The 27,164-nt window shown below is 44.5% G+C and overlaps 1 protein-coding gene across 3 annotated transcripts in view; it reads left to right on the forward strand.

Moving 5' to 3' along the window:
* ATP6V1H (ATPase H+ transporting V1 subunit H) overlaps positions 1-27,164 on the forward strand; it is a 137,909-nt gene that overhangs the window by 91,893 nt on the left and 18,852 nt on the right. For 2 of the 3 annotated variants that reach the window (XM_006140886.3, XM_006140887.3), the window contains 2 exons: positions 3,153-3,254; positions 13,666-13,779. In XM_006140886.3, the coding sequence (XP_006140948.1) occupies positions 3,153-3,254; positions 13,666-13,779 (216 nt within the window). Of the gene's footprint in view, positions 1-3,152; positions 3,255-13,665; positions 13,780-20,234; positions 20,255-27,164 lie in introns of those variants that run through there. The other variant, XM_027773809.1, reaches the window with a different exon arrangement.

Below are 27,164 nucleotides of genomic sequence, written 5' to 3' on the forward strand. Positions count from 1 at the left end.
AGAACCAATATATCTTTAAAAAAAAAAAAACTAACATAGTCAAATCAAAACAGAAGCCAGTTATCTCCCATTTAGGAAGCTAGTACTCAAGATCAAATGCAGGCATAAATTTATACAAATTTTGAACAAAATAAGCATTTTATTAAGTATTTACTTTAATGCAAATGGTACAAGCAAAGATAGTTGCTTCCATCTGTGGGGAAATGTGAACATATATCTGTAGGAAAGATTCCTAGGAGTAGAATTGTTGGGTCAAAGGTTTCTATATTTTAAGTTTTTCTTTCTCCCTGGTGAATGCTCATGCCCTTGTTGGGGGAATACAAATTAAGTTTTTATTCTAATTAAGCTTACAGTGTATTGGGGAGAGAAATACTAACAAAAATCAAGTAAACTTATAATAGCAGGTGGTGATGAGGTAAGAGACAGGGACCTGAAGAATATAGTCAGGGTATAGGCCCAAAATGGGATCACAGAATGGCTAAGATTCAAGATGGAGACACAGCTGTTTAGCAGAGCTCAGCTCTCACTGAACTGCTGGCTCACAAGAAACAGCTCATTGCAGTGACTTCCTGATCGGCCTGAAGCAAATAGAGCAATTAAGGCTTTCTCCAGGTCCCACCAGTTCCAGGAAGAACATAATGGTCTTTTATGGCCCACAGCTTTTAGAGGAAGAGTCTCCTAACCTTTGTATCCGTGCCAAAATTAGGAGAAGAATAATTGGGCCCATTTAGCATGTAACCCCACTGCAAGGGGATTGCATGCACCAGCACCTTCTGAGAACAAATCCAAGCAAAGCCCCTGGTGACCAAGATAGAAACCCTCACCTCAGTTCCTCTTCGGCAGCCCACTTTCTGGGACCCTTCCCTGCCTGAGAGCTGTTCTTTCCTTCAGTAAACTCTTTGCTATTCCCTCTCTGTGTCTGCAACTCCAATTCTTCATGAGTGTGAGAGAAAGCATCAGGTTCGCTGCTGTTCCTGCATTGGATGTTGGGCCCTGCACCCCAGCTTCCCACGTCAGTGATTAGTGCCATGAAGGAAAGCACAGCAAGTAGAGAGGATGATGAGGGAGGCCTGCCTTAGGGGACCAGGGCTCACAGGTGGCCTGTGAGCTGAGAATTGAGCAGATTATGTTCTTGTGGTATACTACTGGGTTCAGTTTGCTCATTTGTTAAGAGTTTAATGTGTCTGTTTCTAAGAGAGTGGCTATTGCTGGGTTGTAGGAAATCTGTTTTTTGTTTTGTTTTGTTTTGTTTTTTTTGTTAGTGTTTTAGCTAGCCATTTAAAAAAAGATTCATTCTTCCCCCCCTTCTCCCAGAGGTTTTTGCTATAGGGCATGTGTGCTTGCCAGAAAGACAGAGAGAGACAGAAGGCAAGAAATCACCCCCTGGGGGGGATGGCCACACCACAATCCCTTCTCCTTCATTCTCCTCTCGGCATCTTGGGCACGCACGTACATGCCCGCCGTGAGTGTAAGCCACTGGGTCTGGGACTCGAACCGTGGTCAACTACATGAGAGTCCAGCAACATAGCCATTATGCTAACTGCTGGTCCCAATTCATTCTTTTTTAAGTTTCATTTTGTACATTCAATCACTGTACATCACCTAGCTTGTAAAGTGCATTTACACTTCACACCAGTCCAGTTGAGGATACTGTACACATTATCAACAGAGAATAATCCTGATTGGTTATCACAGTTATGTTCTTCTTGTAGATTCAGTTGAGAAGTTTCCCATCTCTGTCTGGGCCCTTGAGCACTTGAAATCACATACGAATGATCTGTTCCTTGAGTGAGCTCCACTTGCTCACATGAGGATAGTCCTTTCCCAGCCCCTTGAATCCCGAACAGGACATCCACCTTCCCATTCACTCCCAAGGACGTCCTGGGACGTACCCTCTCCCCAGCAGTCCTTGAGGTAGGAGGCGGAATCCCTGGCAGAGAGGAGGAGCCTTCTTTGCTTTTGGTCCCAGTAGACTCCAAGGGAGGTTTAGCTCTGGGTGCTTGCCCTGGAGAAGCTACTGGGCAAGAGTCAGGATGGGGGTGCAGGCTGCAGACTCCTAAGAAACAGTCACTTGCTATTGCGGGTTTAATTCTCTCATTTTTTTTGGAGAGGTTTTCACTATAGGGCGCGTGCGCTCGCCAGACAGACAAAAAGAGACATAGAGATAGAAAGCGAGAAATCACCCCTCAGGGGGGATGGTCACACCGCAATCCCTTCTCCTCCATTCTCCTCTCAGAATCTTGGGCACTCACGCACATGCGCCCGGTGTGAGTTTTAAGCCACTGGATCCGGGATGCAAACTGTGTTCGACTACGTGGGAGTCCAGTGACATAGCCATTACGCTAACTGCTGGTTCCCCGGGTTTAATTCTCTTTGTAAAGTATGTGTTCTAGGCTTTTTGGAGAAGTGGAGTGACGGGGGAGGGGGGGTGTGTGCTCAGTGCTCAGTTCACCGTCTTGATTGTGAGGTCAAAGTTTGCTGAAAGGAATTTGTCCCAGTACTAACAGGAGGCCCTGTGTTTTGCAAACTGTTTACTTACTTACTTTTCATTTGTGATGTTTTGTGTGTGTACACTAGAAAGAGAGAGTGAGAGAAGCACCTTCGACAGGGTCTGCTCATGCTGTCATCCCCGTCCTCCAGACTGTGGACACGTGCCTGGAGCATTTCAAGTTGACCCAGCTGGCGATCAGAACCATAGTCAGCATCTTTCGGGTCGTCAGGAAAGTCATGATGTGTTCTCCTATGCAAATAGGTCACGACTTTCCTGACAACTCGGTAGCTTCTAGCACTGCAGCCTAGAATGCTGTGGACAGGACTAGGCTGGGCCACACGTGATTTAAAAAAAGTAATAAAATTTATTAGCAAAGAGCCATTGGTAGTCTTAGATAAAAATAATGTTTACTCTTGTTTTACTATCTTGAGAGAGAGGGAGGACAGTGATATTTTGGGAATTGTACATGGTGCTCATAGTGAACGTGAAAGTAACCTGTGACTTGAAAACTGTTAATAGTGGTTAATAACTTAGTTGTAATAGTGAAATTGTTAGAGATATTCATAAATGTCTGCTTTTAGGGAGGTCTCTACATTATACCCGTACTCAATTTGTGCTCTATAGAAATACAAGAATTCAATTTCTGCGTATTAAATTTCAGAATCTTGACAAAACTTCTGGAGGTGTCCGATGACCCACAAGTCTTAGCAGTCGCTGCTCATGACGTTGGAGAATATGTGCGGCATTACCCACGAGGCAAGCGGTAAGGGAAAACCACAAATTTCACTTGAGTTTCTTGAAACCTTCAACACAGAATCCTAAATAATACATTGACGTAAAATAGAGTAGTTTAGCAGAAGAAGTAATGGCGTAAATGAAGGCAAGATTGTCATAATGTGGGAATTATTAGCAAAGTTAAAACTGAGTAGCATAAAAATGTAAGTATACTGGCGACCAGCAGGTGGCATTGTGGCTAAGGTGCTGGATACTCCTACATAGCTGACCATGGTTTGAGTCCCGAACCTGGCAGCTTGCCTTTCTCAGTTTCTCTCTCTCTCTGTGTCTGGTCAAATTAAAATAAATGAATGAATAAAATTAAATAAAAAAATGTGAGTGTACTTCCATGATACTACTGTGTAGTCGTCAGCAGAGGTCACAATTGAAATTTCATGGGGAAGAGTTTTTGGGAAAGGTTTTTGGTGCACGCGCTGGACAGAGAGACAGAGACAGAAAGTGAGAAATCACCCCCCAGGGGGGATGGCCACGCCACAATCCCTTCTCCTCCATTCTCCTCTCAGGATCTTGGGCACGCACGCACATGCACCCGACGTGAGTTTAAGCCACCAGGTCCAGGACTTGAACCGCGGTCAACTACATGGAAGTTCAGCGACATAGCCATTATGCTAACTGCTGGTCCCGAGTTTCTTTGTTTTGTATGATTTAATTCAATAGCCACTTTTCCAGCACTGGTTGTTTTTTGACTACTATTCGTAGTTATAGAGGGGAAATAGACATTGTTATTGACATCAGTATGTTCCAAGTATTAAAAGAAATATAAAAAGTTAACTGCGGATGTGAAGAATAGAATTATTAGAATAGAATTTATGTCAAAACACAGAAGTATGGGAGGAGACAGTTTCTTTGTTAAAGGAGTCTAGCATTATCTAAACTACCCTGCTGTGTTTGGGGAATTCACCACCTTATGAGGCCTGTGATCCCTCCCACTGAACATAAAAGTGCCAGCTGGGGGGACCAGCAGTTGGCATAATGGCTATGTCGCTGGATTCTCATGTTGTCTACTGTGGTTCTAGTCCTGGACTGGGTAGCTTAAACTCATGCCAGGTGTGTGTGTGTGCATGCCCAAGATCCTGAGTGGAGAATGGAGGAGAAGGGATTGCAGTATAGCCATCCTTCCTGGGGGGTGATTATTTACTTTCTGTCTCTCTCTCTCTCTCTGTCTTTCTGGCGAGCGCATGCACCCTATAGCAAAACCTCTCCAAAAAAGCAAAAAAAAGTCCCAGCTGGGGCCAGATCGTTTAACTGCTTGATCAGCAATAAAACCGATGCTCTGTGGGCAATCCCAGTCCAGGTCCAGGATTTCCCTGGGGAATGCCAACACTTGCTTGCCAATAGTTGGGGCCTGGTTGATGCTGGCGGGTAGATCATGTATTGGAACCCTGTTGAGTGTGCTGTCTCTGTCTCTCTATCTCTCATGCACAAAATAAATAAATTTTAAAATGCCAACAGTTCACTTTCCTAGGTTCTTTTACATTTAGCCCATGGCCTAAACTCAGTGAATCAGTCCCCGCCCCAGACATCCGACAGGAATGAGAGACAGAGGTAAGCGGAGGCAGGCTTCTTGAGGAGAGCTAGAAGCCTCAGGGTCTGGGCAGGAGCGGAGTAGGCAGTGCGTGGTCAGGCGTCTAACCATACAGTACCCACGCTGGACTGCCTTATATGCTTGAGCTGCACCGGGGTCAGCCTGGGCAGCCTGTGCGGGTGGCTCTTCGCCTTCCAGTAAATTCCTTCACTGTCTTATCAGGCAGAGTCGAGGCTCTGCTGCTACCAACTAAAATTACTGGCGGATACAAAAGAGTCTTCTCTCTTTAATTTGTCAGATTGCCACGCTGCCTTTGAAACAAAGCACACGTGTCCAATGTTCTGTGTGGTGGTGCTTCACAGGTTCACGGAGAGTGTGTATTACGGAACTCTGCATAGATTTCTTTTTTTTTTTCTGTACCAAAATAAGCTCATACTTTAATTCCCATTTTCTGTGAACTTCTTGAAGTCTGCTCATGTATCTCTCTCTCTCTTTTAATAATTATTTTATTTAACTTTATTTATTTATTTTAATTTGATCAGAGAGGCGAGCTGCCAGGTCTGGGACTTGAACCACAGTCAGCCATGTGGGAGTCCAGTGCCCTTAACCACTATGCCATCTGCTGGCCCCAATATCTCCCTTTTTTTTTTTTTTAAACGTTTCCTATTTTGTGCTATGATAACCTGATCATGTCTGTTTTTGCCTCTCTACTGTGAACTTCTTAAAAAGAGCAGCTACATCTGGCTTGGCCTAGTGTCCCCACAGAGCAGGGCATACTTAATGCCAGTGAAAGGGCTGTAGACACTCATGTTTGTTCTCTTAAAACACAGACTTCCACCTCAGGTGAGCCTTTTCTTTTGTGCACAGCCTAGCACAGCACAGATGAACACCAACTGAATTGCTTTGGTGGCACAGACCTTTTACCGGCTGAACACACATTATTTCTCTTATAAATTACAGGTACCCTGAAAAGTAGCAAATGCTCATTATATTATTGAAAAACTACAGAAAAGAATTGAGAAACAATGCCCTTCATACTGTAAATCTCAAACAAGTGATTTACTTTTCACTTTCCTCCGTGTTTTTTTCTTTTACGACTGGTCACGTGACAGATACCCCCTAGTTTATCTCTTGCCTTTGCCCGTTGTATATGGGTATTTCTCATTTACACATTTTTTAAAAATAAAATGCTACCCATAGATGCATGTATCCTGATTTACTCAAATGTTTACTGGACATTTGGTTGGTTTCCAGGTTTTCATTTTTATGAAAACAGAATGAACATCTTAGCAGACATTTCTGATCTTTATTTATTTATTTTTGGGGGCTGGCCTCTGAAATATATTTAATGATATAAAGTATATGAGTCCTTTGTTGTATTGTTTTTGTTTTAATTTTGCTTGAGGGCCTGTGTGTCTACCGGACAGAGACAGAGAAATGTGTGGGGGAGTGAGACAGCACACCCCAGGGGCATAGTCAGGCCACAATCTCCTCTTCTCCATTCTCCTCTTGGGACTTTGGGCACAGCCACACAAGTGCCCGGTGTGTTTCTCGGCCACTGGGTCCAAGACTCATACCTTGTAGCTGGCCATGTGGGATTCAGCTGTTCCAGCCACCGTGCCACCAGCTGGCCCATCTTAGAGATGTAGAGGCACTGTAGACCCGCTGACACTCCCACAGACAGGATGTGAGTGTGCCGTTTTGATGGTCCCCTCAGGAGCACTGAGTGCTGTTATTTCTCTTTGACCTCTGACAGGAAGGAACCGCTTCTGGTAATTTTACTTTATATTTTTATTACTTACATGATTTTTGAGGAATGCTAGCTGACACATTTAAGGTTTTTAAATTTTTTTGAGAGAGAGAGTTTTGCTATAGGGCATGTGTGCTCACGGGAGAGAAAGAGACAGAAAGCAAGACATCAGCTCCCAGAGGCACTGGCCATACCGCAGTCCCCTCCTCTCAACTCTCTCTTCAGGATTTGGGGCACACACGCACAAGCACCAGGCCAGAGTTTTAAGCCACTGGGTCTGGGACTTGAACTTCACTACATGCAAGTCCAGCGATGTAACCATTACTCCATCTGCTGATCCCACATTTAAGTACTTGTAAGGTTTGCTCTTTACTGTTTTATTCTGCTCACAGCATTTCGTCATATGTGCATTCCGAGTGTTGCATAGTGAGTCATTTGTACAGTCACTGGGGTCCACTGAGCGTCTGCCGTGTGTGGGCGATTGCCCCAGGGAGCTCACGGCCCAGTGAGGCCTGTGCTGCGCTTTCTCCCAGTGTTAGCCACACGGAGGGCTTCCGTGCTTAGACATCTTAGAGGTCTCCTAAATTGCCTCTTTATTTTTACAAATTAACGTTAAGGACCTCCTTCATTATAAGAGGACCAAAGTAGGAATGGTTTCTGTGCTCATTGATGGCCTAGATTCTTTACAGAATATTGCTACATAGATATAAAAGTATCTACTTTGTATAAATTATACGTGAGCATTTTTAGCAAGGTATGTGGGATTAGACATAGTGTGACGTAGTTTCATTCGCCTTGACACCGCCATACGTAGAGTGCTAAACGGTAGAATCCTTATCAGCGTATTTTATATAAAAACTCATTGGAATTATTTCAACTATATTGACAGGGAGGAAAGACTTTAGAACAAACAAAAATAGTCCTGTGCTTTTTGAGAGATCTCAAGTTCACTCCCAAATGACATTTCTCTCAGCAGCTGGTGCACCCCTAAGTGTTCTCGCCAGCGCAGAGCTTGTGAGCCACGCTCTGCGATTCCAGGATCCCAGGACTCGAAGGCTTCAGGTGCTTTTGTCTCAACTTGTTTTGAAATGCGGCTAGCAAGGTTATCCCTATTAACCATGGCTAGTAAGCAGTACTCCAGTCTGTTTCTAAATCAACTCTTAAATACCCTGCTATTTTAAAGATGTTTTATCATTTGCCAGGTGGAGGAGTCTTTGCCCACCATTTTTCAAGTGTTCGTGACAGCCAGCATTCGTCTAACCTGAAAAGTAATTAGTGTTTCTGTTGTATCTAGAATGGAGAAGATGAGAAGTGTGTTTATTTTATAGTAAAACGTTTCACTAGACTGAGATGATCCATTCTCTGTAAGGCCTGCCAGACTCTGGGGTGCAGAGCAGTAAAGTGTAGTTTGAATACTTAACAAATAAATATGAATTATTATATTATTTTAATACTGCAAGCAAGGCTTTTAAGTTTCCTTTGATTGTTGTAATATGAGAAAATAGAGTAGCAATATGGGTTAAAAATGCCCAGGACACTGCCTTATAGAGTGCTAGGGAGTAGATTTGTTGTGAGGGTTGCATTTGATGGAAAGTAAGCGTTCAGAACTGTGCCAGCATGGAGGAACACACTCACGTTAATACATCCTAAAGGGTGTGTGAGCTCTTTGTTGATCAGTCATGTTTTGCATATAATATGACAGCCTTCTCAGACCGATCGTTTCAGATTCATTCCAGATACCTGATCTGACCTAGAACTTATTTGTAAACTTCAAATCAATACTTACCGAGCTTTTTTTAAAGTTAGTTAATTTACTTATTTATTTGTTCTATGGGCAAGCAAGTGAAAGAGAGACACAGACAGTTTGCTTGGTGTGTATTTCAAACCACTGGGGCCAGTATTCGAACTGCAGTTGGCCATGTGGGATCCAGCTTCCTCAACCACTAGGCTATGGGGCCAGACCAGCAAGACTTTTATGCTATTTAATGCCATCTTGTTGGCATTTCTGTGCCTTTTTTTCTTTTCTTTTTTTTTTTTTTTTCGTTTTTAGCTTTTGGTGATGTCACTCTTTAAACTGGCACCTAGGTGTAGTGCTGAAGTACTGTGTAGTGTTTTAAGCACAAGAGGTTGTGAGGTGCTGCAGATCGGACGTATGCTTTCAGGGAGCGGGAAGCGGGGAGCGCCTTGCACGGAGGAGTGAGAGCACTGTTGGCTGTGAAGTCAGTGTGCAAAGAAGGGCTGGAGCACAGTGCGTGTGGGATGCTCCATGAGACTGGCCAGGGTGCCACACTTGTAGCTGGCCATGTGGGATTCAGCTGTTCCAGCCACCGTGCCACCAGCTGGCCCATCTTAGAGATGTAGAGGCACTGTAGACCCGCTGACACTCCCACAGACAGGATGTGAGTGTGCCGTTTTGATGGTCCCCTCAGGAGCACTGAGTGCTGTTATTTCTCTTTGACCTCTGACAGGAAGGAACCGCTTCTGGTAATTTTACTTTATATTTTTATTACTTACATGATTTTTGAGGAATGCTAGCTGACACATTTAAGGTTTTTAAATTTTTTTGAGAGAGAGAGTTTTGCTATAGGGCATGTGTGCTCACGGGAGAGAAAGAGACAGAAAGCAAGACATCAGCTCCCAGAGGCACTGGCCATACCGCAGTCCCCTCCTCTCAACTCTCTCTTCAGGATTTGGGGCACACACGCACAAGCACCAGGCCAGAGTTTTAAGCCACTGGGTCTGGGACTTGAACTTCACTACATGCAAGTCCAGCGATGTAACCATTACTCCATCTGCTGATCCCACATTTAAGTACTTGTAAGGTTTGCTCTTTACTGTTTTATTCTGCTCACAGCATTTCGTCATATGTGCATTCCGAGTGTTGCATAGTGAGTCATTTGTACAGTCACTGGGGTCCACTGAGCGTCTGCCGTGTGTGGGCGATTGCCCCAGGGAGCTCACGGCCCAGTGAGGCCTGTGCTGCGCTTTCTCCCAGTGTTAGCCACACGGAGGGCTTCCGTGCTTAGACATCTTAGAGGTCTCCTAAATTGCCTCTTTATTTTTACAAATTAACGTTAAGGACCTCCTTCATTATAAGAGGACCAAAGTAGGAATGGTTTCTGTGCTCATTGATGGCCTAGATTCTTTACAGAATATTGCTACATAGATATAAAAGTATCTACTTTGTATAAATTATACGTGAGCATTTTTAGCAAGGTATGTGGGATTAGACATAGTGTGACGTAGTTTCATTCGCCTTGACACCGCCATACGTAGAGTGCTAAACGGTAGAATCCTTATCAGCGTATTTTATATAAAAACTCATTGGAATTATTTCAACTATATTGACAGGGAGGAAAGACTTTAGAACAAACAAAAATAGTCCTGTGCTTTTTGAGAGATCTCAAGTTCACTCCCAAATGACATTTCTCTCAGCAGCTGGTGCACCCCTAAGTGTTCTCGCCAGCGCAGAGCTTGTGAGCCACGCTCTGCGATTCCAGGATCCCAGGACTCGAAGGCTTCAGGTGCTTTTGTCTCAACTTGTTTTGAAATGCGGCTAGCAAGGTTATCCCTATTAACCATGGCTAGTAAGCAGTACTCCAGTCTGTTTCTAAATCAACTCTTAAATACCCTGCTATTTTAAAGATGTTTTATCATTTGCCAGGTGGAGGAGTCTTTGCCCACCATTTTTCAAGTGTTCGTGACAGCCAGCATTCGTCTAACCTGAAAAGTAATTAGTGTTTCTGTTGTATCTAGAATGGAGAAGATGAGAAGTGTGTTTATTTTATAGTAAAACGTTTCACTAGACTGAGATGATCCATTCTCTGTAAGGCCTGCCAGACTCTGGGGTGCAGAGCAGTAAAGTGTAGTTTGAATACTTAACAAATAAATATGAATTATTATATTATTTTAATACTGCAAGCAAGGCTTTTAAGTTTCCTTTGATTGTTGTAATATGAGAAAATAGAGTAGCAATATGGGTTAAAAATGCCCAGGACACTGCCTTATAGAGTGCTAGGGAGTAGATTTGTTGTGAGGGTTGCATTTGATGGAAAGTAAGCGTTCAGAACTGTGCCAGCATGGAGGAACACACTCACGTTAATACATCCTAAAGGGTGTGTGAGCTCTTTGTTGATCAGTCATGTTTTGCATATAATATGACAGCCTTCTCAGACCGATCGTTTCAGATTCATTCCAGATACCTGATCTGACCTAGAACTTATTTGTAAACTTCAAATCAATACTTACCGAGCTTTTTTTAAAGTTAGTTAATTTACTTATTTATTTGTTCTATGGGCAAGCAAGTGAAAGAGAGACACAGACAGTTTGCTTGGTGTGTATTTCAAACCACTGGGGCCAGTATTCGAACTGCAGTTGGCCATGTGGGATCCAGCTTCCTCAACCACTAGGCTATGGGGCCAGACCAGCAAGACTTTTATGCTATTTAATGCCATCTTGTTGGCATTTCTGTGCCTTTTTTTCTTTTCTTTTTTTTTTTTTTTCGTTTTTAGCTTTTGGTGATGTCACTCTTTAAACTGGCACCTAGGTGTAGTGCTGAAGTACTGTGTAGTGTTTTAAGCACAAGAGGTTGTGAGGTGCTGCAGATCGGACGTATGCTTTCAGGGAGCGGGAAGCGGGGAGCGCCTTGCACGGAGGAGTGAGAGCACTGTTGGCTGTGAAGTCAGTGTGCAAAGAAGGGCTGGAGCACAGTGCGTGTGGGATGCTCCATGAGACTGGCCAGGGTGCCACATAAGGGATTCGACCCTTCTGTTAAGTCACTAAATTGTTTTAAGCGGGGAAAGTGATACTCATTATTTTGCGAAGAGCACTTTGACTGCAGCGAGAGGGTTGGATTGAGGGTAGCAGCCTTTGTATCCTCAGCACCATCTTCATCACAGCAGCAGACCCGCGCTGACCATGCTGCAGGGACACAGTCGTCCCGTCTTGAACTTTCCCAGTGGCGCTGTGAAGGAGGCGTCCTTGGGCTTCCTGTTGGACAGGGAGGAGTTCACTAGCGGTAAATGCCTCACCTCGTGTAACATGTCCAGTAATTAGGGAGCCAGATGTGTTGCCAAGGTAACGCCCTAGAACACAGTGCTTGGCACGGATGTGCTCAGTCAGGTTTGCTTATACTTGCAGCCCACTCTTTTTCCCTGAGTTCAATACTCTTTTTTTCTTTTTTCTTTTTTTTTTTCGGAGAGATTTTTACTGTAGGGCGCGTGCGCTCGCCAGACAGACAGAGAGAGACATAGAGACAGAAAGCGAGAAATCACCCCCCAGGGGGGATGGTCACGCCGCAATCCCTTCTCCTCCATTCTCCTCTCGGGATCTTGGGCACGCACGCACACGCGCCCGGCGTGAGTTTTAAGCCACCGGGTCCGGGACACGAACCGCGGTCGACTACGTGGGAGTCCAGCGACATAGCCATTACGCTAACTGCTGGTTCCCAGTTCAATACTCTTTTAAAGAGCTATTTAAAACCAAAATTAAAATACGAGAAGGTGCTACGTGAAGGCCCCTCTCTCCCCTCGACTGCCCTGAATTCTCTTCTGGATCCAAGATACCTTACTGATCTGAGTTTGTCTTAAGTCACCAGGTGCCCTAGTGCTTTAAAGTGTCACCTGTCACCAGGTAGAACTGGTGGATGCAGAATGGACAGGGAAGTCCACACTGTTTCTCTAGTGTGAAAAGACTCCACAGCTCTGCTTGTGACCACGCCATTGCGAAGGAAGAGAGCCTCTTCCTGTGCATGAGGCAGACAGCCACGCTCACTTTGTTTTTGTTGTCTGTCGTGGGTGGATTTCCAGGGTGCGAGGTGTTATGCTAGGACGCAGTCTCAGTGCTCTGGAAGACGTGCATTTTCTCCTTCACCTCCCTGCCCGGGAAGTCATGTGGCATATCCCTTGTTATGAGAAAGCGCAGCTATCTTGAGATCAAGTTTTTTCCAGGAAATTAACATGGGTGCTCTTTAACCTCCTGTCTCCTGCTATCTGCAGGAGACATATCTCAGACACTACCTGTCGCATGGTGGACTCGAATGTTAGTTGGTGTTTAGTATTGACTCTAAGTAAGCCGGAAATATTAGTAGTAAAGAAGTTAATACTCATCTACCTAGAAAGCTATAATCTAGAATGCCGTCTGTTAGTTATCCAGGTAGATATTTTCCTGTATTAGGAAGTGAGAATAAAGATGGCTCTGTGGCCTGGTGGTTAAGGCTGCTGATCCCACGTTATCAACCACGCAGTTCAAGTCCTGGACCTGGTAGGTTGGCAAACACACAAGGCACGCGTGTGTGTGTGCCCAAAATACCAAAGGGACGGAGAAATGGGAGAGAAGAGACTGTGGGATGGGGAACGTGGTGGAGGGAGGGTGTTTTTTCCTCTCATTCTCTGTCTCTAGTGAGTGTACATGTCCTATAGCCAAAAGAAAACAACAACAAAAGAAAAGAAGTGAGAGTAAAAGTTGGATTTTTAAATTACGAATTCAAATGAGAAATATTTGCATACTCAGGACCAGTGGTGGTGTGGTGGTTAAGGTGTTGGACACTCCAACATGGCCGACCACAGTTTGAATCCTGGACCTGATAGTTTGCTTTCTCACTTTCTCTCTCTCTCTGTAGTCAAACTAAAAATAAATGAATGAATAAATAAAGTTAAATGAATAATTCTAAAAGAGGGACCAGCAGTTGGAGAATGTCATTGGGCCCCCTGCAGTTGGCCCCAGTTCGAGTCCTGGACCCAGTGGCTTAAACTCATGTTGGGCGTGTGCACGTGCGTGCCCAAGATCCCGAGAGGAGAATGGAGGAGAAGGGATTGCGGTGTGACCATCCCCCCTGGGGGGTGATTTCTCGCTTTCTGTCTCTCTGGCGAGCACTTGCGCCCTGTAGCAAAAACCTCTCCCCCAAAAAATATTCTAAAAGAAATTGCTCAGAAGAAATAATTGAGTACTCTCAATCTGTGACCCAGAAAGAACGGTGTACAGGAGACGTGCGTCTTGGTTTACTTACGTGTTTGGTAACTTTGGTGTTTAGCACTGAAGCTTTCTGTCTCCGAGCAGCGTGAGTTGGAGGGAAGGCGTGCTCACCCCGCCTCTTGTGTTCCACAGGGTCATCGAGCAGCTCGGCGGGAAGCAGCTGGTCATGAACCACATGCACCACGAGGACCAGCAGGTCCGCTACAACGCCCTGCTGGCCGTGCAGAAGCTCATGGTGCACAACTGGTACGTCGCGGCTTCGCGCACCGCGCCCTGGTCTCACGTTCTTGTTACCCATTACCAACACTCTCGGGGGAACACTCTGGCGATGGTTGTTTTTATAATTTATTAGTAATTTTGGTTAAAAATCTAGAAGCAGGTTTTACTCATTCAGAGCAATGAGCTAATTTTAAAGAGATGAACTGCATTAATGACCTCAGAAAGAGTATATTGAGAGAGGAGGTGTCAGAAATAACTCCAAAGTCAGAGAAAGGACGTTTGTCACATAGGGAGTCTGTCTCCTTTGGAGCTGAAGAGGGTGCATTTCGACTCCTAATTCCTTCCAAGGCCCTGCACTTTTTCCAGATTTAACTATTCAGCATCTGGTTAACCTGAACAGACTTCTCCAGTTCACATAAAAACACGAAAAGCTGACAGACCGATCAGTCAGATTCAGCTTTCACATTTCGTTCATTATACTGGCTTTTCGGAAAAGTCATGACACATTTTTTCATAGACAAACAGAAAAATACAGAATGACTTTTCCGATGACCCAGTAACTTTTTGCTTTTGAAGTTATTCAGTGTCACACTTTTCTCACTCGTTTTTATTTTTGAGATCAAAATGACTGACCCTGCACTCACTTATGTAAGACGAACGAAGGGGAAGCTGCGGAGACATAACGGGGAGCCCTTTGCGGACTTGATGGCACCACCGAGGACCCCTCTGGCGTGGCTGCTTGTGGCTGTGGTTGGCTGCTCTGTGCTTTCAGCCCTTTTCCGATGGGGAGATGCCCGTCTGTTACTCAGCCCTTGGGAGAGTGCTCTAGGGACTGGACTGCTTTTGTTAAAGCCCAAGGAACAATATACATTGCCTGTGCCTGACAAGCAGTGCTTCTAAAAGAAGACGCGGCGCGTCAGAACGGGTGCACATGTCGATTCAGGCACACGCAGCGGGGCAGGCCAGCCGGGTGCCGCCGTGGCAGCCTGTTTAGATACGCTGGTCCTCCTCTGGCACTCTTCTGACATGTGTGCCCTTTTTACCGCTTTTGAGCACCTCCTTTGTCCCCTGATAGGTTCGGCGTGGGACTGCAGATGTGATGGTACTGGGTCATCTTGACCTAGGATGACTAGGGAGGGCCTCTCAAAGGAGGCCAAAGCAGTGAGGCTGAGACGGTGCTGATGAGGAACCAGCCATCCAGTGCCGTTCCTGGGGCTAACGTGTTCAAGGAAACGAGGCAGGAGAAGGCCCTGAAGCAGGAGTGGGCTTCGCTCATGAAAGCCGTGTGTGGAAACATGATTTTGATTGTGGCACTTGGGGTAGTGCTGCTACGAGCACCCAGTGGGCAGAGACCAGGCGTGCTGGTGAGCATCGTGTGGTCTGCTGATCGCCCCCGCTGTGAATAACTGTCTGGCCCTCGTGCCAGGGCCCAGGTTGAGGGACTCAAAGGGTGGTGAAAGTGCCAGAGTGGGAAAGTTTGGTTGAGGAAAGGCAGGCAGCACCTGATCTGCAGGGTCTGCAAGGCTAGCATTTGACTCTCAAATTGTTTTATGTAACTTTTTCTTTTAAAATTTACATTTAATCATTATATATCTCTATAGCATATATATGGTTTTTCATTTTTTCTTTCAAGGTTTTTGCCATAGGGTGTGTGTGCTTGCCGGAGAGAGAGACGTAGCGAGAGGAAAAGTGAGAAATCACTCCCTACGGGGAATGGCCATGCTGCAGTTCCTTCTCTATTCTCCTCCTGGATTTTGGACATGCACGATGCACATGTGCCCAGTGTGATTTTCAGGCACCAGGTCTGGGACTCAAAAAGCAGTAGACCATGTGGGAGTCCAGTGCCTTAACCACTGTGCCACCTGCTGTGCCCAGTAGGGTTTTTCAAAGCATGCATGTGCTGCAAATCCATCAAGTTAAGGTTTTTACCATGTAAGTCCTCCACCGATAACTTTTCAGTCTTGTCTTTTTGTAAGATGGATTGAAAGCCATCGAAAGGTTTTCTAGAGGAGGAATGACGGTCTGATTAGTGTTTTAAAAAGATCTCTCTGGCTACTCTGAAATGGCTTGTATAGGGGTAGTGTGAAGCAAGAGGAGCACTTCGGTGGCCTCTCATGGTGGGCTAGGTAGCTAGGCAGGGGCCGGGGCTGGATGGTAGATTTCAGAGGCTGTTCTGGCAGTGCTTGATGGGCTGAGAACTTCTCTCTTTCTTTCTTTCTTTCTTTCTTTGAAATCTTCAAATCCTCAGTGTAAAAAGGGGACTCTAAAAATAGTTTTTAATGTATTTTTTAAGTGTGGGAGAGAAAAACCTCCAGTTTGTCAGTAAAACGTAGAATACTTCACTAAATTTCTCTCTTCGTTTCACTTTACCCCAGGCTAGATTTTTTTTATCCTTAATAAATTATTTAAAATTCGATATCTCTTAGGAAGTTTATGCCTTTCATGGAATTAAAGAATGATGGCATTCAATAGAGTTTTGGCTGTTGGAACGAGTGAGCTTATATTTGCGAGATATTTGTCTAAAGTTTCTGTGAAAGTTTTATTTTTCCTTTGTTGAAATTAGAGTAGCTGAAATGTAATTCTTGTCTTCTTAATGAAAAGCCATTTCATTTTAGTAGTTCTTTTAAAGAGTTTGTTGGTGAGTTTAGGATTTTCCTTAAATTTTTTTTTTTTTTTTGAGAGGTTTTTGCTATAGGGTGTGTGTACTCGCCAGACAGACAGAGAAAGTCAGAGAGACAGAAAGCGAGAAATCACCCCCCAGGGGGGCTGGCCACGCCACAATCCCTTCTCCTCCATTCTCCTCTCGGGATCTTGGGCACGCACGCACATGCGCCCGGTGTGAGTTTTAAGCCACCGGGTCCGGGACGCAAACCACGGTCGACTACATGGGAGTCCAGCGACATAGCCATTAATGCTAACTGCTGGTCCCCTTTAGTTAATTTTTAATGTCTGTGTCTCATACAAAGAAAAAACACGTATGAAACAGGTTTTCTTTTCTCCAACGGGGAAAACATTTTGGTTGAGAATTGTTTATACATAATCATGTGTTAAAGATGAAATATTTAGATTTGAGTTTTTTTCTTGAATTCAGAAATGGCTTAGTCTCATAGTACATTTTATCCATATTTGATTACAAAAAGAAGAGCGAATATCAGTATAGACAGAAACTGGTTCGTTTGCTCATTATCTTTGTCTAGCTAATGAGAGAACATCTTTTTCTCTCCCAGTCTCTAATTATGTGCCAAGCTATTCTAACTTTAATGTTTTAATTGTGATAAGTGTCCTTCACATGAGCGGAGAAGCTCAGTGTCAGTGTTTTTCTATTTCTTCTTCATAAGGAAAGTTGAATTTGAAGGGATATTAGATTCAAATGTGACCTCCATGTTGTTGTGACTTACAGATCTCTATCCTCTGCCTGCCAGAGAATGAAAATCACTCAAGTTATAGCAGTTTCTTTCAGTACCACATTAACAGGAGATTAAATAAAGTACTATGAGGGAAGTGAATATTCTGCAAAGGCTATTCCAAAATGTAGAAGGGGTTTGGATCAGTATCTTCATGCAGGTTACCTAGCTGTCTTTATTAAACCAGGCAGGTGAAGACTGCATTACTGCTTACCTAAACTAGAAGCTTTTTTACTCAAAATGTGCTATTGTGTTCTAAAAATATGGAATAATCGAGTCTTACAAAGTTCTTTTGGAGTTGATGACTTTTATGTCAGGCAGAAAACGAAAACATAGTTAACTACACTGTCTCTAAGCATGTTTGTTTTGATTTAAATCAAAATGAGTTTTTATAAATGGTGTATTTTAGTACTCCACTAAAACTACCATTTTAGTGAGTAAAATTGTTGAAAATAATGAAAATATAATCATGGGCTCAGCTGCGGTAGTGTGCCCTGGTTGACGCCACAAGGGAGGCCTGGATTCAGTTCACCTAAAAGCCGGGCGGGGTGGCATGTGCTTCTAGTTCCAGCTACTTGGGAGGCTGAGGCAGGAGGTTGGTGCATGAGCATGTCTGAACACACACGCAACACTCCCTCTCTCCAGAGAGTTTTAAAAAGGTCATAGAAAAAGCTATACGTAGGTTTCAGAATGTTTTGCACCAAAATAAGCTTGTACTTTAATTCTCTTTTCCATGAGAAAAGATTATTTCTATTACCCTGATTCACAGTCATATGTACATGCATACACACACACAACCTCATCACACATGAAAGAGAAGTTAAGTTCTGTCTGACTACTGGTGGCAGCGACTTCCCTGGGTGCTGTCCAGAGCTGCTGTCTGCTCCTCGGCCATGCATTCACATTTCCAGCTCACATTTCTTTGACTTTTTTACCTTGATCGATTTTTAGATGTTTGATTATTCTTCAGGTTTCCATATATTAGGCCGAATTATAATTTTGACTATTATAAAGTTAACATTTGTGTTTTTCTTCAGGAAACTTAGAAAACAGGGATAACTCTTAAAGATCTTGGTGTAGGCAAAGACTTCTTAAAGAAGACTCCCAAAGCATGGACAGTAGTCCCAAAAATAGCCAAGTGGGACTACATGAGGCTTACCATGCTTCTGGACAGCAAAAGAAATAATAGCTAGAGTGAAGCGAGAACCCTCAGAGTGGCAGAATATATTTGCAAACTAACCTCAAATGAGGGACTGATAACCAGAATATACAGGGAACTCAAAGAGCTTATATTAAAAAAATCCAATTAAAAGATGGGAAAAATGAACTGAACAGACAATTCTCCAAGGAAGACGTACGAAACAGCCAAAAGGAATATGAAAACATGTTCAACATCTCTTGTCACAAGGGAAATGCAAATCAAAACCACAGTGAGATACATTCACCCCCAGTCAGAATGGCTAAAAAAAAAAAAAAAAAAAGAAATAATTAGAAGTGCTGGAGGGGCTGTGGTGAAGAGAGAAGCCTTCTGCATTGTTGGTGGGAATGTAAATTAGTACAACCACTTTGGAGAATGATATGGATATATATATATATACTTATGGTGTGTGTGTGTAAAACTTTAGAGCAATTTGAAGATATTTCGGGGAGAGATTTTGCTATAGGGCATGTGCGCTCACCAGAAAGACAGCAGCAGAGAGACAGAAAGTGAGAAATCGCCCCCTGGGGGGATGGCCATACCACAGTTCCTTCTCCTCCATTCTCTTTTCTGGGTCTTGGACACGCATGCACACAGCCTGGTATGAGTTTTAAGCTGCTGGGGCCAGGACTTGATCTGCAGTTAACAATATGGGAATCCAGCGAGGTAACCATTATGCTATCTGCTGGTCCCATCAAGATTACATTTTAATTGTAAATTGGATACTTATGAAATCATGGTGCTGGGTTGGTTATGAGTCTTAATTTTGATTCTTTTATAAAAGAATCAGAAATCAAAAGGAGCTAAATATTAAGTCTCTTGATAATGTAGAGATAGATTTGAGTTTACATGACATGATGTTTAGAGTTATTTAACTAGAAAAAACTTGATTCTTTTCCATGATTTTATGATTGATTTCAAAATTATTTCCTTGAATTGTAGGTCTTAGGGTAGTCAGCGTTTTGCCCCTTCCACTTGACATCTATGTGTGGAGTAAAGGATCGCAAATAACCCTGACGTGGCTAGGCAGTGGTGGGGGAGGGAGGTGACAGTGGCACACAGGGCGTGCCCTCAGCTCAGGCAGCCTCGGGGAGGCCGGCTGTACTCAGGCCTCTTTTCAAATGGCACACACAGCTTTTCAGTCTTTCTGCTCCTGCTGTGCCATTCCTGATGCACCCCTCTTCTTAATTTTTTAAAATTGCCTAAGAATGTACTTTTGTGGTGGGGGAGAGGGAGGAAGGGGTAGCACACCCCCCAAATCCTTCTCTCTCACCCCTCCCCCATAATGGGGCATGGTCACACTACAGTCTCTTCCACTCCATTGCTCCATCTTGGTGTTTTGGCATATACACACATGGTCCTGGTGTTTCCCAAGCCACTGGGACAAGGATTAGAATCACTCAGTCAGCCTTGTGGGATCCGGCTCTCTTAACTATGAGGCCATGAGGCTGACTCACCTATTTTGTTTTTTTTTTCTTTTTGAGCGATTTTTGTTATAGGACACATGTACTTATCAGAGAGACAGAGAAAGACAGAATGACAGAAAGTGAGAAATAACCCCCCAGAGGGGATGGCCACACCACAATCCCTTCTTCTCCATTCTCCTCTCAGACACATAGACACATGTGCCCAGTGTGAGTTTCAAGCCGCATGGTCCAGGATGCCAACCGTGGTCGACCACATGGGAGTCTAGTGCCTTAACCACTATGTCACCTGCTGGTCCCTCACTTAATTTTCTTTGAGCAATGCTCTGTTTTTATATTCATTAATTTGGTAAAATTTATAAACAATGACATCTTACTCTAGAGATCTTTTATATCTACTTCCAGTTCGTATTTTATAATTTAACATCATAAAATGTCATAATTTTTCTCCTACAGAATGATTTTAAATGTAATCAGCTCTAATTCAGAAGCAACAGTATGTGCATATGGACAGCTCAGGACTTCAGGAAAGAAACACTGAATTTTGTAGGTAGAAAATCTCATGTAGAATTTTCTATTTGTGTTCTGAATTTTTTCCAACCCTTTTCAAGCAGAATAATAAGTTATAAGAGTATTTTTTTCGCTAGGTCTTTTATTTATAGGTAAATTATTATAATAGAGAAAAACGTAAGCCTAGGGTGTGGGTAGTACGGTTTTGCTCCCTGATGTCTGTCTCTGTTTGGGTATCTTAGTCATGCTGTAAGTACGTAGCCATAAATACAGTAACTGAAACAGTTACTTATGAACCGAGTTGTTGATGAAAAATGTCCTTGTGTGTTTTCACCTTTTAGCAATTATAATCATGTTACTAAGACATTTGATGTGATTTTATTTATTTTTTTTTAAAAAAAAGGTTTTGGCTATAGGGCGCCTGCGCTTACCAGAAAGACAGAGACAGAGACAGACGTGAGAAATCACCCCCTGGGGGGATGGCCACGCTGAAACCCCTTCTCCATTCTCCTCTCACGATCTTGGGCAGGCACGCACGCACACGTGCCCAGCATGAGGTTAAGCCACCAGGTCAGGGCTTGAACTGCGGTCTACTACGTGGGAGTCCAGCAACATAGCCATTACACTCACTGCTGATCCTGATATGATTTTAATAAATACATCATTACATTTCCAGGTTTAAAATTTTCCAGAATTAATTTAGAAAATTTGGTTGTCTGGAATTTCCCACATTTTGTTTATGATATGTTTGGCAGAGGAACTTCTGAAAATGTCTTCAGTGTTGTATGGTTTGTTTATTTTTTTAAAAAACAAAAACAATTGCATTTAAAAACACCGAAACCAATTCCAGGTAAAGAGGAATGCTTCACAGCTGTCGTCTCAGCACCAGTTGAGTCATTGACAGTCGCTCGGTGTAAAGTCGCTTCTGCTTCACAAGTTAGAGATGTCCCTCTAGGCTGTGCTGTTACTACTCGTGCAGCTGATATGGAAATACTAGCATGGCATCAATTTAGATGGCTGCGAAGTACCAGCCTACTTCAAGATTTAGAAGAGGTTGATGAGCATTTTGGTAATGAAGAAAATAACCCCGACGGTTAATGGAGTCTGCGCACTTTATATTAACCTATAAGAGCAATGCAGATTTCACACACAGTGTGTGAAATCCACACAGTGTAAGGCTCTGTGGATCCAGTTCGTGTTTGATTTTATTTGATTAGGACCAGTTCTGAGACGGCCGAATCCCTGAATTGGGATTTGAAGGACCGGTAACGCATGTACGGTAGCGAGTGCTTGTCTTCAGTGCCTGGCGTATGTCACTTAGTGTTGTTCCCGCCGCCGTTGTCCGTGTTGCCGCCAGTGACTGGCTTTCCTCCTCTACTGGCCGAGTGATGCTCCTTTGTGTAGGGTACTGCATTTCATATCCATGCACCGGCTGTCAGGCCCTTAGGTTGAGTCTGTATCTTAGCTACTGCGACAGTGCTGCAGTCAGCAAAGGGGTGCAGATACCTCTCTGCCATCCTGATCTCCCCTCCCTGGGGCATGCACCCAGTGTGGGATTACTGGGTCATAAGGTAGTTCTCGTTTTTTGAGGCACCTCCGTACTGTTTTCCGTGCTGGCTGTACACTCTACATCTCCACCAACAGTGCACCCGCGTCCCTCCTCCTCCATGACTATGTCCACACTGGTCATTCTTTGTGTTTTGGTAATAGTCGTTCTAACAGGGAGGTAACCCTTCATCATGGTTTTGATTTGCAGTCCCTTGTTGACTAGTGATGTTGAACATTTTTCATGTGCCTGTTGCCCATATGTTTTTCTTTGTATATTCTCACTGTTTAGTGGACGCTAAATGATTCCTTTGCATACAGGGGAGAGTGGAATGGGGGATAGCAGGAGTGGGAAGAGCACAGGGGACGGAGGAGTGAGGAGAGCCGGGTTGAGACGTGAGTACAGGTGGGTGAATGGAATGAGATCTGCAGCACAGCAGTGCTGAACCAGCTCCAGAAGGCCACCTCTGAAGTCACATATATTGTCCTGGTATTTCAGGAAGATTTAACATAGTCATGCAGTCTACATGCCAGGTGAATTTCTTTTAGAAGTTTTAAAACAATAAGTAACAGTTTCTGTTTCTCATGTCACGGGAACTCAGCATGTTGGCAAGTCCAGAGTTGGTACAGAGCTCAGCAAGGCGGTGAGAAAGCCAGGGCCCGTCAGCCTTCCTGCTCCCCGTCCGCGGTGCAGGGCTTTCGTCCTCTTGGTCGTGATGGGAAAGGGAACTGTGAGAAGACTGTTCTTGTGAGGTTTGGGCTGCTTCTTAACTCTTTGAGAAGTATTCCATCTACCAAAAAGGTGCACGAATGGAACAGACACGGGACGGTGCAGACACGGGACGGTACAGACACGGGACGGTACAGACACGGGACAGTACAGACACGGGGCGGTACAGACACGGGGCGGTACAGACGCGGGGACGGTACAGACGCGGGGACGGTACAGACGCGGGGACGGTACAGACACAGGGATGGTGTACATTTTACCTAGACTCACTGGTTGTTGATTTCGCAGCATTTGCGTGTTGTCTTTCCCCCTGTCGTTTCCTGAACTATTGGGTCACCGGGAATCGCGACTTCCCTGACAGCGTAATACTTGAGAGTAAATGAGTCGTGTCCCTTCCACCGTGAACCCTCCGGCAGGGGGCTCTTCTAAGAGAAACATCCCCTTACATAACTGTGATACAGCTATGCTGCGGTCTGTTCTTTACAGTGCTTTCTACTGGCAAACATGTTTTGGTAAACTCAGGGTCGTAGGTCAGTTTCGTTGAGCCTCTTCGGTCTCCTTCCAGCAGAACAGTCCTTCGGTGTTTGTTAACATTGGTGTCTCCAGACTATGAGGCGGTTGCTTTGTAGACTGTCCCTCAGCTCGGGTGCACCTGATGTTTCCTCGGGGTGATTCGAGTTACGCATTTCTGTCTGAAACACCACAGAAGGGACGTGGGGTCCTCCTCTGTGTTTCCATCAGGAACCTCCTAGGTCAGTTTACTCTGTTTTGGTGGTGTTAACTTTCATTACTTGGTCATAGTGGTGTTTTTTAGATGGAACTTTTCCCCCTTTGTAATGAGAAGTAATCTGTGGAGGTCCTCGGAGACTGTAAGTATTGGGCCGTCGGAAGCCGTGACTCATCTCTCTGTGAAGTGCATCATGACTTTCAGACAGCCGGATGCTGGCTCACGTTTCCCAACAAACTCTCCCGGTTATTTGAGCGTTATTACTACAAAGGTTGCAAAATGTCTTTTTCTTTTTTTAAGGGTTTTTGCCATAGGGCACATACACTCTCCAGAGAGACATTGACAGGGAGAGTGAGAAATCACCCCCCCAAGGGGGATGGCCACACCAAAGTCCCTTTTCCTCCATTCTCTTCCTGGGATTTTGGGCACACATGCACACATGCCTGGCATGATTTGCCACAATCCCTTTTCCTCTATTCTTCTCTCAGGATCTTGGGCACACATGCACACACGCCCGGCGTGAGTTTAAGCCACTGGGTCAAGGACTCAAATCATGGTCAACTACATGGGAGTCCAGTGACATAGCCATTGAGCCAACTGCTGGTCTCGCCTGACATCATTTTCAAGCCACCAAGTCCAGGACTTGAACAGCAGTTGGCTATGTGGGAGTTTAGCACCTTAACTATCACACCACCTGCTGGCCCTGGAATTTTGTTTTTTATAGATGTAATGATTTGATGCAGCAGTCTGTATTCATCAGTGCATAGGAGATGGATCTTAAGCGGAGATAGTAAGAGTCTTGTCTGGGTTGTACTGGGAGACTGGGGAAGAGGAGGCAAAAATGGCCAGCTACTTGGCATTCTAGGGCCATCTCTTGGGAGCCAGTGAGAATTTTATCTTATTTCCATTGCTCTCTCCTTCTAGCATGTAAGAAACGCTCAGTAAGTTTCATTTCAGGTGGTTATTTGAGAAAAATGTGACTCAATATCAGCTTGTTATCTCAGTTACCATTTTCTGAAAATGACACCTCTTTGATCTCATCCAGGGTGTTTTTACGATGAATGTAATAAAGCTATTAGAAGAATTTCTTCTGACCAAGCTTTCAACAGGTGTCAGTATCAGAGATTTTATTTAGGATACCAAGAGTGAGTGAATATTTTCTTACATGAATACAATTTTAAGAAAATAAACTGTAATATATCAAGGTTACTGCAGACATGTTTTTTGCTTTAACTAGTAGACATAAATGAATGAGATTTGGTGTGGTTCTGTGTTCATGGCTAGCATGTAAGTAATATTAGGAAAACATTTAGTTTAGGGACCAGCAGATGGCGTAATAGTTATGTTGTTGGACTCCCACGTAGTCGACTGCAGTTCAAGTCCTGGACCTGGTGGGTTCAAACTCACACCAGGCATGTGAGCATGCGTGCCCAGAATCCCGAGAGTAGAATGGAGGAGAAGAGATTGCGGCATGGCCATCCCCCTCGAAGGGGTAGTTTCTCACTTTCTGTTTCTCTCTCTCTCTCTGTTGCTCTGGTGAGCACACGTGTCCTACAGCAAAAATCTCTCTTAAAACTTTAGTTTAATTTTGAGACTTTCCTTTATTTGTACAGTTTTGTTCTACCTACATAGGAAAATTGTACATATGCATTTTCTAAGGTATTTTTCGTGTACTCTGTGTTTAAAGTAAAATATATTCAATTCGTTGTCTTTTTTTTTTTTCCTTTCTTTTTTTTTGGAGAGGTTTTTGCTAGAGGCCATGTGCGCTCACCAGAAAGAGAGAGACAGAGAGACAGAAAGCAAGAAATCACCCCCCAGGGGAGATGGCCATGCCACAATCCCTTTTCCTCCATTCTCTTCTCAGGATCTTGGGCACGCACACACATGCGCCCTGCGTGAGTTTAAGCCACCAGGTCCAGGACTGAAATCACGGTTGGCTACATGGGAGTCCAGCGACATTGCCATTACGTTAACTGCTGGTCCCCAATTCATTGTCTTTTGATAACCTACAACAATTTTGTATTTTTCTCTTAAGTATATGTTATTAAACTAAGAACTATTTTATCTTATTCTGGTGTATTATCTTACTTTTTTGGTAATATTGAATAGGTTAAAAAATTTATTTTAATGTAATATAAAAAAATCTTTTTAGTGTTTTAGTAGATTGTCAGAAGTTGTTGTACATTTAGCTAAGAAATAGTGACATGATAAAATTATTGAAACAAGTTAGCCACTGGCAGTTCCACCAGAACAAACAGGAGTGTAATCGACCCTATTAGGAGAGTACCTTAGTTCACTTCTGCCTGAACTTTTTTCTAATTTTTTTTCTTCCCTAGCGCTGGTTCATTTAGAAGAAACAAGAAAATCTTACTCAGGTTAGCCTAACTGCGGGGAGATGTGTTACCAAGACACTGGTGGCTCACGAGATCTCATGCTTGCAGAAGCTCAGGTCCCCTGAAATGGGAGCTGAGAGCAGGCAAGAAGCAAGGTGGGGACTTTCTCTGTGCCCTGCCTGGGCCCCTTGGTTTCTCGCAGAGGTTCCAGTGTGCCCGCACAGTGCTTTTCCATAGACGGGGCTTTCCCGCCTCATCCTGCCCTTGTGACTTTCTGGCTCAGCTTGCCGTGTTTAGTGTCTCAGTTTGGGTGTGTCCTTCCTGGTCCTTCCTTTTCCTCCTGCCTGTCCTGTCCATTGGCCGGGCATCTCTGCTTTACCTGCGAGTGAAGCAGTGTGGGAAGACCTACACACACGGGTACCCGACGGAGGCCCACTTCTCAGTGCTCTGAAGGACTTCCCGAGAACAGCACCTGGACAGGCTCCCTTCCTGCAGGACCTGGGACCAGCCCAGTTCTCCCCGTTCCTTGCCTGTGGTCTTCAAGAGACTGGGAGAGATGGGGTAGTCAAGGGCCAGGTGCGGTTGGGGGTAGGTGCTGAAGAGATGGGCTGCTCGCTTAGGAAAGGCACTTAGTTGGGATTGTCCACCACACCACTACTTCTGATATGAGATTATAGCGCCCCCTGGGGATGTGGCCGTGCCATAATCCTTTTCTTCCGTTCCTTCCTCCCATCAGGGATCCAGGCACCTACACACACACACATCTAGAATGTTTTCCCGATTGATAGGGCTGAGATTTGACCTGCAGTTGTGCACGTAGTATCCAGTTCCTATGTATAGGACTTAAGTGCTACACTAAAATGCAGCCCTAAGCAAAAATTGTGTTTTTTAAGTTTTTATTTCTTCTTAAGAGAGAGGGATCTGTGAGCACCTTGAACAGAGTCTCAGGCCGCAGTCCTCATCGCAGCCTTCCCGGCCAGGCAGGATCATGGACCATGCACACGTGCCCAGCATGTGCAGGTCGGCCCAGGAACCAGTCGGAGTCTCCCCTAGGGATCCGGCATGGCCACTGCTGTGCTGCCACGGCTGGCCCCTACAGATTGCACTTGCCATTTTCTGGGCTTGTAATTTAGGGATGGAGGTGGGACTCTCGGTAGTGAGTAGGGGGCAGTACGATTCTTCGAAAATGTCCCACGTGTGCGCCAGTGTCTGTCAGCTCTCCTGTGTGCAGCAAGGGACGAATGGGTTGGAGTGAGACAGTCTTATCCTGGACCACGGGAGGAAAGAGTCCACATTCCTGAAACCGTGAAGGGAGCACTCACTGTCTGTGTAACCTTCCTGTAGTTCAGCAGAGTCGAGATCACTGTTCTCATGTCTGTAAGTACGAACTCCAGGGCCTGAGGGTGGCCAAGGGCTTGGCCGGGTTCCCCTGTCTGTGGGAGTCGGGTTTGAACCTAGGTTTATGCAACCCCAGATCCTAAATTTGGTGTCACTCCATTAGGCTGCTCATCTGCGTGCTTGGGGTCTTGCCTGTGCTGCTC

The sequence above is a fragment of the Tupaia chinensis genome, unplaced genomic scaffold, assembly GCF_000334495.1.
Source record: "Tupaia chinensis unplaced genomic scaffold, TupChi_1.0 Scaffold000046_3, whole genome shotgun sequence".
Taxonomy (NCBI): Eukaryota; Metazoa; Chordata; class Mammalia; order Scandentia; family Tupaiidae; genus Tupaia; species Tupaia belangeri.